General features: G+C 35.1%; 1 protein-coding gene across 2 annotated transcripts in view; it reads left to right on the top strand.

Annotated features, from left to right (window-relative positions):
• Positions 1 to 19386, top strand: part of GIGYF2 (GRB10 interacting GYF protein 2) — a 131883-nt gene that overhangs the window by 30714 nt on the left and 81783 nt on the right. For both annotated transcript variants that reach the window (XM_074264271.1, XM_074264272.1), the window contains exons 2-4: positions 2064 to 2120; positions 10924 to 11006; positions 18953 to 19082. In XM_074264271.1, the coding sequence (XP_074120372.1) occupies positions 10966 to 11006; positions 18953 to 19082 (171 nt within the window). In that variant the 5' untranslated portion in view covers positions 2064 to 2120; positions 10924 to 10965. The remainder of the gene's footprint in view (positions 1 to 2063; positions 2121 to 10923; positions 11007 to 18952; positions 19083 to 19386) is intronic.

The raw sequence follows: 19386 nt of genomic DNA on the forward strand, positions 1-19386 counted from the left end.
GGAAAATGACCAGTGCTGGAGACATGGGAAAACAGGTATAATAACCAACTTTCTGTGATGGCAAAAATTTAGAAATTAAGGGGATGCCCACCTATTGAGGAATGACTTATGTTGTGGCATATAGTTGTGATGAAATATTGTAACAAATTATGAAACAAGGGAAGACTGGCATGAACTGGTGCAAAATAAAATGAGCAAAACTAGCAGAACATTGTATATAATAACAGTAATATTGTGATAATCAACATGAAAGTAATTCTGATCAATGTAATGACCCACTCTGATTCAATGAATTCATGATAAAAAATACTCTCTTAACTTCAGATAGACTTAGAGTGTAGATAGAAACATTTTCTTTTTCTTTTAAAAATGGTAATTTATTTCACAAGGCTAAAAAGAGAGACAAAACATTTATTAAGGGTAAGATAATATCCAAAATGGAATGTCAGAACTTGGAAACATGTAATTCATCCTGATGAAAATTAGATTTTTAATTCATAGCTATATACTAAAACTATTGTCAGGATTCCAAGTTATGTCATAAGATCTGGCAAACTGTTAAAAAAAAAAAAAACCCAAAACAAACTGTAAACATCCATTCAAAAAATGTTTTGGGGATATTTTATGTCTAGTTGACCAGGAATTTTTGAATTCTGTTGAAATAGAAGTAGAATTTTTCTAGAGCTATACAAAGTCCCAAATGGAGTTAAAATACTATAACATGACCTTGGGCCATGTCATACCTAATGAAAAGTTAAAGTTTACCCAAGAAATACAGAAAGTACATGTTTCAGTGTCTTGAGAGCTCATCTCTTAAATCTCCCTGGATTTGGCTAGATTTGGGAAGATGGTATACTCAGTGTCCAATAGTTTCATGATAGAGAATGAAAGTGCATATGTAGAAAATTTGTAAACTTAGTGTTAATTTAGTGATTGACAGAAAAGGATAATGGTGTATGTTGGGAGCTCTTTTTCTTTTTTTAGAGATGAAAAATTGCAACATTTATTTTATTGACTAAAATATTGTATTATTTTGTAGCTCCTGTTATGATTAGAAAATGCATTGTAATTATCATATCAAAACACTTGGGTAGACTTTGCTAGTCTCTGTTTACTTTGCAATTAAGTTATTTAAAAAAAAAAAGCCCCCAAACTTCTGGCTTCTTATAACACTTATAACACTAATTGTTAATTTTTTTACTGATAGCCTGGTCAGCTTGTCATTTAAAATTTTGGGACAGCTCTCTTTCAATGCTTATTGAATAAGCTACTTTTCTTTATTATGTATTTCATATCTTTGCATTTTCCCAAAATTTGGTGAGGGGGTAGGCAGGTGGAGAATTGCTGATTAAAAATGCTCTTAGATGCCAATAATGTGGCATCTTTTAATTTTTTATATAAGGGATGCCTCCGTGGGGGGGAGGAGAGAAATTTAGAAATGTATACAATGAAAAGATAATAATATACATACATTTAAAAAATAACAAAAAACACACCATAAAACTAATTTCTCATCTTGACTTAGTCATTTACTTTGACTTGGGTGATTTTGGGGCAAACCATTTAACTGTCTTGAGTTTCTAACTTTCTGCAAAGTGTCCTTGGATATTTCTTGACCTAACCATCCTATGGAAAATGACTTATTGACATGTATTAGTATGTGTTAAAGTATTTTGTATACACAGATACTCTATAGTTGCAGTGGAATAATATGCTGAAGATGTTAATTGCACACCAATTGAAGAACAGATGAAATCAAATATGTAAAATGGCTATATCAATGCCAGCTGTCATATCGAGTACATTATTAGTGGGCTAGGATTTTGTACATTTTTATTTCTTGCTCTCAAACTAATTGTGAAGAAAGGCTCCCTAAAGTGCTGGTTTAGGCAATGGGCAACTTCCATATCCACTTGATCCCCATGATTCACATCAGAGAAGGGAGGGGGTGGGGTGGTGCTTCCTTTGAGTTGACCTCAAATGATAACTTGTAGTGCAGTTTGGCATTTTTGGTAGGAAATTGTACTGTATTTAATTTGAATTTTCTGATTTTTATTTTTCAGGTGCCAAGCTCCCTGTTATCTGGGCTTGTTCCTGCTTTCAACAGTTCCTGAGTAAAGGTACAGACTGGTACAGGGAATGGGTACAGGGCAGAACTGAAAGTCTTAGCATAATATTCTTAACCTGAGGGTGGGAAGTTTTTTAAGCTACTACAAGAGACTATTTGATAACATTTCCTTTTATAAAGCAACAAAAAAGAACCATGAATATAACTCAGACCTCTGTTCCACACGGGTTGCTTTTTAAAAAGGCATAATGTAGCCTGTAAAACTTCTCTTTTATGTACACTAAAACAAAAAAATAGTTCAGTGCTTTTTTTTTTTTTTTTTTTTTGCCTAGGATTTCTAATCTCACTCTCTTCACTCTTCATCCTCATTGGGGAAAAACCACAGTTTTTGTAATGAGTAAGCATACTCAAAAACAAATCTCACACATATTAACCATATCTGACAATGCCTGTCTCTTCTTCAGTACCAATCACTTTTGTCTCAGAATGTGCATTTGTGTAGCACACTTTATCATTGGTCCTTTGTAGTTCCAGTCAGTTGTATTGATTAGGACTTTTAAATCATTCAAAGTTGTTTTTCTTTATAAAGAAAAAATTTTAAATTGTTCCTCTAGTTTTGCTCACTTTATTTTATATCATTTCTTTCTTTTTTTTTTTTAAACATTTAATTTTATCAGATTTTCATTTCCATTTTTTTTCTCTTCCCTCCCCTCCCCACTCTCCAAGATGGCAAACACAATCTCATATGGATTATACATGTAGAATCATATTAAACATTTCCACATTATGTTTTGAAAGAAGTATCAGAACAAAAGGTAAACACTATGAGAAAGAAAAAAAATGATAATAGTTGTTTTCAGTCTGCATTTAGATTCCTTTTCTTTCTTTTTTTTTTAAATATGGGTAGCATTTTCCGTCATGGAATTGTTTTAGGTTATATCACTGCTGAGAAGAGCTAAAGTCTGTCAAAGTTCATCATCCTGTACAATGTTGCTGTTACCATGCACAGTGTTTGCCTGTGTTTGCTCACTCACTCAGTATCAGTTCATGCTAGTCTTTCCAAGTTTTTCTGAAATCTGCCTGCTCATTATTTATTAATAGAATATTAGTATTTCATTACATTCACATAACACAGTTTATCCAGCCATTCCTTAATTGATGGACATCGCCTTGACTTCTAATTCTTTGCCATCGCAAAGAGAGCTGATATAAAAACATTTTTGTACATGTGGGTTTTTTCCCCTTTTTTGTTACCCATTTGGGATACAGACCAACTAGTCATGTTGCTGGATCATTTTCTGTCATTTCATACAAATTCTCCCATGTTTTTCTTGAATAATCTTTATGATTTCTTATGACATTAATATGCTGTTCCATTTACATTCTCTTATTGTACTAGCTATTCCCAAATTGATGATACTTTAGTTTTTAGTCTTTTCTATAGCAAAAAGTTGCTGCAAATGTCTTTTTGTGTATAGAACCTTTCTTCTTTCTTTTATATCTTAGGCTATAAGCTTAGTAGTCAGCATTGCAATGTACACACAGCTTAAGTAATTTTGGAAGCTCTCATTCCAGTTGATATCCAGTTTACATTTCTACACCAGTTCATTAGTAATAGTATCTTCTTGCGGTTCCCGTAAAACAAGAGAAGGGAATTGTAAGGGTCCTTTAAATGGGCGGCACCACAGCGCAACAGGAGATTTGAGTGGCCCAGAAGTAATTTCTGTGGCTATAGGACTGCCCTGTGGGTGGCATCCTGGCCATATTGAGATAGCTTCGTAATGGGTGACGGCTCTCTCGCTGGTTGGTTGTGTATGTGACCTCACAGGCCCTTTATAAGCCCACTGCAGGCAGCAGTTGCTCTCTTTTTAACCTGGTGCTCTTTAACCTGGCTCCCTCGCCTAGGGTAGCTGAGCCAAGCTGATGGAGCCGTGAGAGGTAAGAAGTTAACAAGTCAGGGCATCAAGTCAGAGCATTATGTGAGTAGGTATGATGAAGGCTTTTAAGATTACACGTGGCTGTCCTTGAGTGCGCTACCGGTTATTAAACTATAGATTCAAGAAATCATGGCCAGAGACCTTTGAAGGTCTCAAGAGGAGGCGAGCCAGGTAGAGTTGACACTGCAAAGGTCAGTGGTCAAAGGTACTCTGTTGGGCCTAGGACAGACTGTTAATAGTAACTGCCAGGAGTGCATGTTACATCTTCTCAAATCAATAACTAATTTTCTTTGTTATTTTTGCTAATCTGATAGGGGTAGAATCTCAGAGTTGATTTAAATTTGCACTTATTTTTTAGTTTTCTTTTGGTTCTTCACTAACATTAGTTCACGTAAGTTTTTCCAGTTTTTTGTGAAATCAGCTTGCTCATCATTTCTTATAGAATAATAATAATATTCCATTTCATTCATATACTGTAACTTTTTCAGCCATTCCCTTTTTCCTTTTTTTGTGATCTCTTTGAGTTGCATTTTATTAGTCATGACCTTGGGAACATGTTTCATAAAGCTGTTGATAGTTTTGACCATTGTTGTGGAATGGTTATTTTTACATATTTTTTTTAATTCTCTACAAATCTTTAATTTTTATCATAGAAACTTGCTGCAAAGTTTTTTTCTTCTCAGTTAATTTTTACATTTTTTGTTGCAGTAAGTTTCTATAGAAGCATTTCAATTTCGTTTAATCAAAATTGTGAATTTTATCTCTTGATATAATTTTTTATATCACCTTTTATATATACCTTTTTTTGATCAACAGATCTTCCCCCAGTCCACAGATGTGAGAAGTATCTGGGAAAATGCCATCAGCTGAGTCCTATAAAAGGACTCTTCCTTAAGATTACATGTCCAGGGACATTATTGATAATCCTCAGTCTTTAACAAACTCATATCTGATCATACTTTTCTCGTTCCAGTGATTATGCATCCTCTGATGAATAGTCATATCTTATTCTCCATCCCTTACTGTTTGCCCCTTTATTTCCACCACCCTCAGCCTAGCACATTCTTCCTTGCCCTTCAGTACCCCATACTACCCACCCTTTCCATTGTGCTGCCTGGAATGCCTACTTCTTATGTAAAGGACATTTTATTTTAATTAGTTCCTTTCCTCTTGCTGCTGTCTTCTGGCCCTTTCTAAGATCTGACACCCTCCTGGCCACTCTTTCCAACTCTGATGGCCCTTTTACCCTTCAACTCACTTTTTAGGAATAGGGAGCTGGATTCCTCCTTCCCCATTATCACTTCAGTCTCTCAGTATGCTATTATCACTCAGTAACTTTTCCCCTTTGGAGGTCCATTCAGCCCAAATCTACCAGCCAATCAGAATTCCATTATCTGTTGCCTACATTAAGTATACTCCCCTTTTTTCTTCAGTGCATTCAGTGCTGGGCTGCTAAACAGAGCTAGAAAAAATCATGGGCCCAGGTTGACTGGTTCCACAATTGTAACACTGGTTATGTTATATAACCTCAATTGGGATCTCACTGTGTCAAGGCAACTCATTTTCACTTTCCTAATCCATTTGCTGTTCCACTCACTATAGTGGTCTTTTCAGAGCCTTTGATCCCTGCCTAGGCTTACTTGAAAATTTTATATTTTACTTGAGGCCCCTTTACTGAGAGCTTTTTCTTCTTCATTTCATAACACAGATGCTTTCTGCCACCATCTCTTCCCCCACAGTAGTCTAATATAATAAAGGTTCCTTGCACAAGTGATCTACTTTATCCTGAAAATTGTCCCCCTGTCATCTCGATGTGACATATCTCCAGTCACTCCCTGACTACTGGCTGCTGTCTACAAAGTTTGTATTCTACTGCCCAATTGGCGGGGGGGAGGGGGAGAAGAAGATGTGTATATTATGGTTTCTAGGGAAATTTTGGAGCAAAACATAGATGATCTTTGTTAAGCATCTCGTCTTCTTAATGGCAAATCTACCCTCCCCTATCTGCCTATGATCAAGCTAGTCTCAGACAAGCTCCCCTGATATTCCGTGCTGTCATCAAATTGATAAGCTGGCCCTATCTCTTGTTATGGCTTTTAATGCTCCTAACACAGTGACCCTGTGGGTCTATTCTGCCCCAACTTCTGGTCCAACTATTTAGAAATCCTTTTGGATTTTCTCAGATCCTGAGCATAACAGTTTCTACTGGGTAGCTTCATGCTTCTCTGGTACATCTCATCTCATAAATATTTGGTTTCTGCTTCTGATTCCTTGAGCTCAAGACAGCTTCTAACCACTCTGGTTTCCCCCACTTTTATCACCCTTATGTTTCAGACTTTGCCAGAAATTGGGTTGGCTTCAGGGTCACTGGTGTGTCCTTTTCAGAGCTCCTTCAACCTTTTGGACATAGACATACTAAAGCATACTGTTGAATTTTGTTTGTTGGTATTGATGGTTGGTTTGTGGGAGAATGGGGCTCCTTTGGGAGCTATGTTATCACCGTACCTTCTTAAATGACAAGCCTAGATATTTTGCTTGTGAAAAATAGTCTACTAGAAATAAGAACATATGGAATAAAAAAACTATTTATATAGGTTTTAAATGGCTGTCTTACCACTAAAATACTTTAAAAACCCTCCTTAGGGAAAAGAGGAATTTGAAGCCTTGATGGTTTCTTTTATTGGCAACTTAAGAGAAATACAACAATATGTGACTACTGAATATTTGCTGCCTGAACACTCTGCTTGATTATACAGTAATATAAAGAAGACTGCTTCTTTTAAGAGTGTAAATAAACTGCCTTTTTAATTTTTACTGCTCCAGGAATTGTGAGTAGAAACTGAAGGAGAGTTTGTACTAATTTAGGAAACGATGGGCTAATTTAACAGACTGTGGCTTTGGGCTTTGATTAGTTGAATTCTTTGATTCCATATTTTTTAAGTATTAGTTAATTTGAAACAATGGAAGTCTATTTTAAATTTAGATTACATGGGGCATCCTGGCATGGGTTTTTTTTTGTTTTTTTTTTTTTTAAAGAAGTACAAATCCCCAGTGTCTTCTATCCATTAAAATGATCTCAGGAAATGTGTTTTTTCTAAGAGTTGAGCAAGGACTCCCTCCTTATATTCTACTTCTTTTTGTTCTTTAAATTTTATTTTCTTTAAATTTTTTTTTCCCCTTTAGGGAGAACAGCTGGTTTACCCCGGGCTTTTGATTTTGATTTAATTTTTCTTTATACATCATTCAATAATGCTTCTTTGTTCTATGATAAGGTATAGATATGGATGAATGAAGGACCAAATCATTATTTCAGTCTGGATCTATTTCAAATATAATATATGCTGGAAGGTATTCTTTTTAATGCAAAAAGTTGTCTATTTTGAATTTGAACTTACAGAATTTAATGTCATTTTTCTACATGGATAATGATTGGGCTTTATAATATTCTAGTTTGGTAAATATGTGAATTATATGTAAAATAAGACTTATGTTAATGAAACAACTATGTCTTATTTTTGATGTTTATAATATTTCACTGGCATGTGCTTTCTTATGTAATTTGATCTCGTACACATTTAAAACCTTTTTTTAATAGCTGGAACTGCTAGGAAATTATAAAGATAGGTTTGAGATATGAAATCATAATTACTAAAGAGAGGATCCTGTAATAATGGAGAGATACCAGACAGTTTGGCAATCAAGTTGATAGAGCTCTGGACCTGGAATCAGGAAACCTTGAGATCAGATTGGGCCTCAGACATTTACTAGCTGTGTGACCCAAAACAAATTCCTTAAACTTTTTCTGTCTCAGTTTCCTCATGTGTAAAATTAGAATAATAAGAGCGCCTACTTCTTGGAGTTGCTATGACAAAATGAGATAATATTTTTAAAGCACATTGCAAACCCGAAAGTGCGATATAAATGTTAACTATTATTATATCCAATTGTTCATTTTGCAATATTTCTGAACAGCTATTATCACAGAATCATTGAATACAGATTTTAAAAAAGCATTTAGTTATAATCTAATTTGTAGTCTCTCCTCTTCATCTCTCTTAGACTGTCTCAGTATCCATGTGTTTAGTTTTGTCTTATTCCTTCTTCTTCCTATCCTAGTTTTTCTCTTCCCACTTATCTATTTAAAAAAAATAACAACAGCCAGCATTTATGTAGTGTAGACTATGTGCTAAAGGTTTTTTTTTTTTTTTTTTTTTTTTTTTTTTTTACAAATATTTGATTTTATGAGGGAAAAATCCTCAAACACTTTAATATTTTGAAAGTCTTCTCTGCAGGACACTTCTAAACCATTTTTAAGAACAAAAATACTGATAACTAAAAATCATTTGACTTGTTAACTTGATGGGCAAGGATTGTTTTGTATATTTAAAATATGTAGTTATATGCCTTAGAATCTCATAATAAGAGAGCATTTCAGTTGGTAACTATTTCAATCCATACCTGATCAAGAAACCTCTTTTTAAAGTATCCAACATGGAAGTTATTCAGCTTTACTCACAGAATTCACATGAAAAAAAAAATCACTGCTTTTTCCTTCCCCAATTTAACTCTAATTGTTAGAAGGTTATTTACATTGCATTATATTTGTCCTTTCTGCTACATCTACTCACTGCTCCTTATTCTTCCTACTGAATCCAAGCAGATCACCTCAACAGAACTTTGTCTCCATGAACAGACCTTCAAACATTTGAAAACAGATATCACATCCTCTCTTCCAAAATGTACCACACACTATCTAGTCTTTACCTGTGAAGACCGAGTTAGCACCCTGGATACCTTAGAACCAGCCGGAGTCAGGATAAGCAAAAGCCCTTGGTCTTTATTCTTGGTCTTTAGGAGTAGAAGTGAAGGAAATGGACACAGGATCTCTGTGACCTTCCTTTCCCTCCAATATCTCCAAAGTAAGTCTGGCTTGTCTTACTCCACCCCCTAATCCTTCCCACAATTCTCTGTATACACCAAAAGATTGAACCAGCATAGACTAGTGGGAAGGGCCATTTTCCAAGCATATGCTAATCGAGTGTTGTCCAATCGGTAATTAGCCTTAAGTGTTTGTCTGATTTCAGTGCATCAACTCAAGAGTTTCAGCCCTTTACATTTACCTGACCAAATTTCCTTCCTGATGCAGAGACTTGTGTCCAATTTATCAGTGTCCTTTCTCAAGTGTTTTCAGAATTGAACATAATACTCTAGTAAATTGTTTAGTGTAAATACTACATTGGGACTATTGCCTCCCTAATTATTGTTCCCATGCCTCATGTAATTCCAGCTCAAGTTCATAGGAGGATTTTTTGTTGTTATATTACGCTCATACACTCAGATCATTGCTGTATAACCATTTATACTTGTAGAGTCATAGATTATAAATAAGAGTTTATCTCCAAATTTTATCATATGGATTCAGACCATTTTTCTTGGATTTACCATTCTGACAAGTCATTCATTTCAATCCAACATTATGAGGTACTAGATACTAGCTAGCAAGAAACTCTCCACTAACAGGAGGCCTCTTCCTTTCTCTACAAGTTTCAAAACATCTTTATCTTCTTTCCCCATGTTACTTGAGTGCTCGTAGGGCTTAGATAAGATGGGTATCCACAACTTATTTCTTTGGGTGAGATGGAAGATTGCCAATCTGCCATTTCTCCTGTCTGTGTGTCCAGTCCTCTGGTGCTGTTATATTACTGACTTATGGAAGTTAAGTACCTCTACCTTGCCATTCACAATATTGCTACACCCCTAAGACTGCTGGTTGCTTTCATCTAGTCCATAGCTGATTGTTATCTATGTGTTATCTTCCTCAGAATGCTAGCTCTCTGAAAGCAAAGGCTATGATCCTTTTTTCTTGTATCCTCAGTGCTTTGCATAGCATCTGGCATGTAGTGCCAATGCATTTTGTTTTTTGTTCATTCATAGGATTGTAAAATTGTAAGACTAGGTGTTTACTATAGAACTCATAGCATAGTTGAAGTGATCGGACAAATAACACATAAATAAAATTAACAACCTGAGACAATAATTGGTATTTCCTAAATTAGGATTAGGGACAGTTAATGCTTTATAATCCTTTCATAGTGACCCATGTCACTTACATAGAGCTTCTGATATATAGAAATTCTCTATTCTTAGTTACCTTGGAATTTTCTTTCAGTTTTCCATTTAAATTATATCCTTCCTAGTAGTAGTAGATTTCTCTCCTGTCCCTCAATGCCCTGCCATAGATCTAAGAGCCAGTGCTAGTGGTTTAAAATTTGAGGAGTCCCCTGCTTTAGATTACAGCGTCATTGGCATAAGATGAAAGGATTTGACTGATGCTGCTCTAAGAATTCCTGAAACTCTGACCCCTTGACATCACTGCTATCCAGTAAGGACGTCACACTTCAAGGAGCTATGTCTGCTTTGGTTTGGAAACCTGACAGCCATTGATGTGAATATTTTTATGGGACAAACAGATTCTGATTTCTAAACAACCAGTTCATTTTAGGTACGAACTGTTATGGAATGATTGTATTTTATGGTGCTTGCTATTTTGTCATAAATGGGGAGTGAAAATCTGAGTCACTGAGGGTAGGTAGCAGCAGCTCTTGCTCTTAATGCACGTAGCTTTCTCACAATTTTTTGTTTCTTACCCTTTTGGCAGTAAAGCCCATGAACGGCTTCTCAGAATAAATGCGTAAAATAAAATACATACAGTTATAAAAGAAACCAATTACAGTGAAATACAGTTATCAAACTGTTAAATAAGTTCCTGGATTCAAGGTTGCGACCTCTCCCTGCTCTAAGGTTTCTAACTTTTTTGAAAATATTAGTAAATTTCTAGTTCTTCCAACTACAAAAAAGAATTTGAGGTTGATCTCAGTTCCCTGACTAACTTTATGGTGATTTTTTTTTTTTTTCTAGGTATTTCACATTTTAAAATCTCCTGTAAAGATATTGAAAAAAATGGCAGCAGAAACTCAGACACTTAACTTTGGGCCTGAATGGTGAGTTTCTTCATTTTTTTTTTTTTTTTATTTCATTAAACAGTGAATGTTTTGGGGAAACAGCTTCTTTCCCTCGGGGGACTATTACAACTATTACTAAAACATTACTATTTGCATATAATATGTAGGGCAGCACAATACTTATAAGGTAGTTAGTTTTATTTTTGCATGTGGGTTTTACCCTTTTGACTTAGATGAAAAATTAGACACTTTCATAAGAACTCAAACATGGCCAATGTTTGAGATTTATTCTGTTGAGGGAGGTGCTACTCTAGAAGGTCCCAAAGGTTGATTAATAACAAAAAATATCTTTTTGACCATTGAATGCATGCAATTTATTTTTCTATCAATTCTGTTTTGATAGATGTTATTCTCAAACTATTAAATAGTTTGTATTTCCTGACTGGTCAAGAAGCTAATAAACAAGGGCAGTTAGATAGCTCACTGGATAATGCACTAACCCTGGAGTCAGGAGGACCTGAGTTCAAATCCTACCTCAGTCCTAATTTAACTTGTCCTAGCTGTGCTACTCTGGATAAGTCAACCTCAGTTGCCTTAGGGGGGAAAAAAAGCAGCTTATAAACACTGGATTAATATTTTAAATTACTACTAATTTCAAGTTGGCTTCATAGGTTGCTTGTATTCAGAGTACAGAGTTTATCATAGAATTTGAATCCATTATAGGTTGTGATTAGTTTTTTCCACCTAGAAGTAGTTTGAGTAATAATCTATTGCTCATTCAGTCTTTAATCCAACTTCTTTTGTGGTGCCAGGTGCTGTATTTTTGTTTTTTGTGTGGTCAGAGTTTTATATTTTTCATATTTGAGAGTCAAGGTGCTTTAAGGATAGAAAAAGGACCGGGAAATGAAGAAGGCCTGTTTTTAGGCTCTACAAAAGTGGCAGAACGTACTGCCCAACTGTGATGAAATCATGTCAGGTTAAAAAAAAAATTATCTTATTAGAGTGAACACTGATTTGCTTTACTTTTGCAAATCTTAGTTTTTCTTCCTTTTCAATTATCTTTTAAGGGTATAATATCCATTTTTAAAATTTATCAATAGTTAATAGTGTCACAAGATACTTCCTAATAAATAAATAACACTCCCTCCCCACGCTGCAGATTCCTGAAAGCACCACTTTATCAGTTATTTGTAGAAAGGAAGACTCTGAGGACCTGACTGAGGCCACATAGAGTCAAGTTGGTCATTTCTTCCACTGTGCCATCTACTTCTTATTATTGCCATCCTCTCTCCTAGAAATTTGAGGCCATCTATCTCTGTGCCTCTGTGTGCAGATTACATGTGTGTGATTGCAAAGAGCATTGAATTTTTAGGCAGAAAAATTGATTTCAGTTTATTGAATTCAATCCAAGATTCTTATTTATAATAGTCATGTGACTTTGCCAAAGTCATTTATCCTCCATTATCCCTCCTCCATTTATCCTCATTTTCCTCATATATAAAACATTATACAGACATATGATCACATACGTATATACATATATGCGTACATATATATCTTGAGCTATGTCAGCAAGACTTTGAGTCTAGCTGCATGTATTAGTGATCAAAATACACTATTGATGTTTCTTTTTCAACTGTGGTTGGTGTGACCAGTACTTTTCTGATTTTTTTTTTTTTTTTTTTTTGTTAACATTTGTTGAGCAGGGAATGTTTTTACTTTTATTAGTATTTTCAAATATTAGTGTAGAAATTGTATAGTACTTATTCATGCTAGACTGACTGCCTAAAACTTACCTATTGCACCAAAAAAACTGAAGTTTGCAGCAGACAATTAATCCAATAACAAAATACTGTAAAGGACTTCTGCACCAAAATTGCACAGAAGTCCAGAATTTGCTGGCTCCCTACCAGCAAATTGTAGAAGAAAAGATCATTCATCAGATATTTTAAACACTGATCAGGAAAACAGGCTAAGAAAATTTTATAATTATTGGACTTCCAGAATACTGACTTTAAAAAAAGTCTGGTGATACTCCTTTTTTCAAAAAATTATAAATGAACACTTATTTAGTTCTATTTTAACAAATAAAGATAGAAGGAAAAAAGTAAATGGGAAGAGATTGGCTGTGGATATCATTTAGGATACTGTTAGTCTTCAAGGCAAAGAGTAAATATATGATTATAAGTAGGATGGAAAGAAGGGGACTGAAGCATTCAGGTGAAATTGAAGGGGCTTTTCGCAGCTGATTGAATTTGGAGAAAATGAAGAAGGAATGTTAAGAGATGACTAAGAAAATAATAATGTTTCTATTGGTTCAAAATTTGCAAAGCACTTTACGCAAGGAAGATCATGATTCTAAAAGATAACATACAAAAATCTGAATATCAGTGGTGTAGATTTTGACTTATCCTCAGTTATTGAGTCATCTTTCTTGTCATTATCTGTTGGAATCAGTCAAAGAATTTCCTGAATTCCTTTCTTGCTTAAATACTAGGGCAATACAATCTAAGACTTTTAAAATAGATTTTCAGGAAGAAGACATGTTTTAAACACTCTATACCTTATAGAAAAAATTTCACCTTGGAAATTTAAAAAAAAATTTTTTTTTCCATTAATGAAGATGTCTTCTCTCTTCCTTCCTGTCTCTGACTGAAAAAGACAGAAACATATTGCAACAAATGGCCTTGCAACAAATATACCTACTCCTTTGAAACAAATTCTTTTTTTTTAATTATAGATTTTTATTTACAAGATATATGCATAGGTAATTTTTCAGCATTGACAATTGCAAAACCTTTTGTTCCAATTTTTTCCTTCGTTCCCCCAACCCCTTCCCCCAGATGGCAGGTTGATCAATACATGTTAAATATATTAAAATAAGTTAAATACAATATATGTATACATGTCCAAACAGTTATTTTGCTGCACAAGAAGAATCAGACTTTGAAATAATGTACAATTAACCTGTGAAGGAAATAAAAAATGCAGGCGGACAAAAATAGAGGGATTGGGAATTCTATATAGTGGTTCATAGTCATCTCCCAGAGTTCTTTGAAACAATTCTTACTTTGAGCCTATCAAACAAAATATATGGCTCAATCCTCACCCTGAATTCATTACCTCTCTGTTAGGAGGTCGTGGATAGCATGTGTCATTAAGGGTCCTATGGAAATGTGGGGTTGGTCATTTTATTGATCAGAGTTCTAAAATCTTTCATAGTTGTTTTCTTTTACAATGTTTTTACTATATAAATTGTCTTCTGGTTCTGCTCCCACTTCGCTTTATCAGTTCAGAGAAATCTTCCCAGGTGTCTCTGAAACCATTCCCCCTTTTCCTTTCTTACATCATAATAGTATTCCATTACATTCAGAAGGCAGTGTGATTTACTCAGCCATTCCCTAGTTGATGGGCCACCATCCACTTGAGCCTCCAGTTCTTTGCTGGAACACAAAGAATTGCCAACATATGATTGATGTAAGAATTCTTTCACCTTACACAGGTCCTGGCACATAGTATGTATCTAATAAAGATATTGATTAGATGGATTGATTTATCACATTTGAATTTATTTTGGATTTTGAAATTGAGAACATCAGTGCATACACCTGGACATAAAGATGATTTTTTTTCTTTTTGAGATGCTTAAAGTACCTGATATCTTTGAGATTTGGGTGAGAGATTTTTGTGGGCTGAGAGAGACAGAAGTAAGTACGTCATTACTTTTGAAGGGCATCTGACTTAATTCTACTGACATGTGAGACTGACATTGTAGACAGCCTTATATTATGAAGAGTAAATTCAGAACTGTATTTAACAGTTTCTGTGTTGTACCCGTGATAAGCAGCCTCTCTTTTAAAACCCACAGTCGGAATTTTCAGTTACCTGTTAGGAATGGAGGTCTTGAAATAGTTTCTTTTATATTGTCACCTCCTCAATTGTAGAAAATGAGTCACTTTCCAAGCAGGAGGTGAGCCTAGTTCTAGATGCCTGAGTAGAGGACAAAGGTAGGACTAGGTTTTAGTGATTATGAGATGGACTCTTCTGTTATAGATGATTTCACATCATTAACAGCTGGGCAACTTTTGTAGCATGAATAATTGGGATTTGTTATATGGAGATTTTTATATGCTTTTATATTTTTATATATATATTATATGCTTTTGAGTTTGAAATAAGTTGTTGCTTAATGCAAGGAAAGTGCCTTGTAAATGAAATCACTGCCTCAATGCTGGACTAAGAGGTCTATTAATAAAGAAGGTGAATGATCAAATCCTTTAAACTCTTAAGATCTTTTCTAAAAATTGTATACTGAAACCATACTCTAATTTTATTACTTAGAATGAGAAACAAGATAATTCTATGTACTTTTTAATATTTTGTTTATTATTGTTTTAATGAAGAATTTGAGAGTGATTATTAACAAGTTCCTGTATCACCTCAAATGAAATGCACTATTTTGTCATCTATGGGCGTCAAGTTCTTGGCAGCAGTGTTCATTGTTGATAAGTCAGAGATGTCCCAATCCTAGTAGGCCTTGTTCAATTAAAATAATTTCAATTATGGAAGTTAAAGCAGCCAACGATTTTTTTCTTCTGTGCTACTTATAGTTTAATACTCTGTAGTTCTCATTAAAGTGAATAATCCTATCAATGGTAGGGATTATAGCTTGGCCACACTTTCTCATCCTTAGGACTTTTGTCTCTCTCCTTACATGAATCCTAATGGCTACCCAATCTAAAGGAGTACTTTTCTCTAGATCAGTGATTTGCAAATTGTTTTGATTGTGTGTATCTTTCAGTTTAAAACAGTGAGCAGACATCTCTAGTCTCTTCTGTTCATGAAATGTATACATGACATAATTATCCTAATACATTATTTTTTAAAATGCACAAAGATAGAACTTAAGGTAGATGTAAAGATAAAATAACCAATATATTAAAATACCTTAATTTTTATTTTATATGTAAAATGTCCTCTAAAATAAATAACTTTTTAAATGAAAGCAATCCGAGTATGCTTTATTGTTTTTTTAAAAATCTTAATTATTACCCCTTGTGGTGCAGTGATTCATAAATTTGATTCTAAGTTAAGTTTTATGTTAATGCCTAATATTTAAATGCTGTCATAGGTGAAATATAAACTTCATAAAGAGACATAGATCAGAATGAAAGGAAGAAAGGCATCCTCCACTCCATTTACTACATCATGTTTCTCATTTTTCAGTCCCACCAAATCCATAAAGGTTTTTGTTAAGATTAGCTAATCAATTACCACCTTCCATGATATATTGGTTCTTACAGCTACCTGAAAGATGTTCTTAAATTAAATTACATTTTAATTTTAAATTGTTAAAAATTTACATTTTTAAGCAAGTGGGTTTAACAACGGTCACTGAAACTTTATTTGAGGAAATTTTAACAGGATAAAAATGTTGTTAAAAACTTGCAGATAGGATAGTTTTAAATTTGTGATATTCATATAATAAAGTGTTTTTAAGTGCTTTATAAGTCATAGTGATAATAGCACTTGATCTTCTCAACAACCCTGTATAGGTACTATTTGTTCTATTCTACACATGAAGAAGCTGAGTCTGAGGGAGGTAAATAGATTTTCCCAGGCCCCCCCAGCTAATCATGATGAGGGATGGGTTTCAAATCCAATCTTCCAATTCTTCAATGCAGTACTGTGTATTCCATGCTACTGCGCTGACTGTGTGTGATGGCTTCATTCAATAATCTCATTTCCTGTGTTCATAAAGAGAAGGATCATCATTCATCTATGGCTATGAAGTTATATTTCCAATAATCTCCATGGGAATTTCAGATTTTTCCTAGACTTTATCCACTCTCATTAGATTACCATTGATTTTCCTTGATAATGTGGATGAGGAAGACTGTTACCTACTAGGAATAAAAGTGTCAACCCTGTCATTTTCTTCTTTACATTTGCTGGCATTATTAATGGTAACATCAATTTGAAATTTCTTTGCAGATGACATATCTCTCTCTCTCTCTTTCTCTTTTATTATTAAAGCTTTTTATTTACAAAATATATGTATGCATAATTTTTCAACATTGTCCTTTGCAAAACCTTCTGTTCCAAATTTCCCCCTCCTTTCTTCGACCTCTCCCCTAGATGGCAGGTAGGCCAATACATGTTAAATATCTTAAAATATATGTTAAACCCAATATATATATATACATATTTATATAGTTATCTTGCTGCACAAGAAAAATCAGATCTAGAAAAAAACCTGAGGAGGAAAACAAAAATGCAAGCAAACAATAGCAGAAAGAGTGGAAGTGCCATGTTGTGGTGGTCCATATTCATTTCCCATAGTTCTTTCTCTCTTCATTACTGAACAGTTGGAACTGGTTTGAATCATCTCATTGTTGAAAAGAGCCACATCCATCAGAATTGATCTTTTTATAGTCTTCTTGTTGCTATGTATAATAATCTCCTGGTGCAGATAACATTTCAAGCTAGTTAGTTTTGTCAGGGTTAGTATGCTTAAAAGTAGATTGTGTAATCCAAAAATTCACTTTCCTGGTTTTACAACAAAAATAATAAATAGGTAACAGTATTCTAAAAGATGACAGTAATAACTAATAATTTATACATACACATACATATACACACACAGCATTAAGGTTTGCGGAGTGCTTTATAAGTAGTCATTTATTTCGTCCTCACAGCAACCTGGGAAATAAGTGCCATTATTATCTTCAGATGAGGAAACTGAGGCACAGAAACAATACATGACTTGCCCAGCACAGAACTTCATTTGAACTCAGTTCTTCTTGACTCCAGGTCCAAGGTGCTTACCCACTGAGGCACCAAGCTGTGGGTGAAGATGGAAAGGGCTGCTGGTTACCACTCTGCTTGCACACTTTTCTTAGGAACCCTTGCAAACCATATAGGATATTTGAACCACCTGACATGGATAAACCATTAATTTTAATTTTTTGAAATAAAAATAAATTTAAGTTCTAATATTTTCTTTGAACTTTCTTGTTTTAGAGACCATACTGTGATCTCTGGACAGAACACATGGGCTGCCCATCCTGTCCAGCCTATCTCCATTTCTAGTCAATCTCTTTGATTAACATCATGTATCTTATTTCCTCCTTTCTCATTATGTTTTGGGAGTCCTGAAATTTTGATTTTTCAAAGACCTAGTATTTCAGCTTTATTTAAGAAATAGAATTGAAAAAAGTATTTTCTGTTTTGGGAGATAAAGTATACATATGAAAATGTGATCTAATAAATGTTGGGCTTTGTGAGTGGGGTACTGTCAGTTAAAGGGAGCAAAGACTTTGTCAAATGTGGTGTTTGAGCTGCACTTTACAGGACCAAGTGTAAGGAGGTGGAGATGAGGGGGAGGGAGGGAAGGAAGGGATAAAGAGATGGGCAATGAAATGTTCCCTCTAAAGAATGGCTAAGAAAACCATTGTGACTGTGTGAAAAGGGAGGGTGGAGCCAGCTTCCCCAAAGAGAAGCTAGGTATGGTCTTTTATGTTCCCCAGGGTAATGATGGGGACAGAACCGTGCTGGGGAACAATGTCAGCTGTGGAGAAGAGCGAGGTTCACAGCAAGGAGTCTGATTGGGAAATGGTGTGAGAGCATAGGGTAGGCAGGCAGGGATGATTAGAAGGATGGCGGCTACCTTTACAGGAGTGGGGAAACATTTGGAAGAAGGTGGAGTTGGGGGAGAAAGAATGAACTTGCCATTCCTCTAGCACATCTGGACATCACTGGCCTTGGCTGTTGGTCTTTGTTAAAGGGCAGGCTAGGAACCCTGGGACACTCAAGGAGATGGCTTCCAGGTGCTTGGAGGAGCCCTAAGAGAGATAGAACATTGTCCCTACAAGGTTGGGGGGGGGGTCAATAGTATCAAACCTAGGACAGAGGCCGTTGGTGAGGGGCCTGTTGGTCTTAGGATGTGTCTGATTGTCTTCCTTCCCTTTTGCACCTTCCCCTAGGCTTCGAGCTCTATCCAGTGGTGGCAGTGTGACGTCCCCACCTCTTTCTCCAGCATTGCCGAAATATAAATTAGCAGACTATCGCTATGGGCGAGAGGAAATGTTAGCACTTTTTCTAAAGGATAACAAGGTAATTATTATTATTGTTGTTGTTGTTGTTGTTATTTAATGCAGCCTGTAAAATAAAGGGGAGTATTCAAACCTCTCTGCCATGGTCTGTGACTTGAGAGTGCTGTGGGCGAAGGACTCTGTCCAGAACATTGGAAAACCGGCTTTTTGCGTACATTCCCCCTTTCCTGACAGCTTTTTTTCCTTCTTTTTCATAAGCTACCACAGTACACTGGTAGCAAGACAACTGGGAAAGGGAAATTCGACTTTTCAGTACTCTAATCCCTGTCCACAGTAGAAAGGAGAGCAGTTGGCCATTAGGCTGC

The sequence above is a fragment of the Sminthopsis crassicaudata genome, chromosome 4 (genome assembly GCF_048593235.1).
Source record: "Sminthopsis crassicaudata isolate SCR6 chromosome 4, ASM4859323v1, whole genome shotgun sequence".
Classification (NCBI taxonomy): Eukaryota; Metazoa; Chordata; class Mammalia; order Dasyuromorphia; family Dasyuridae; genus Sminthopsis; species Sminthopsis crassicaudata.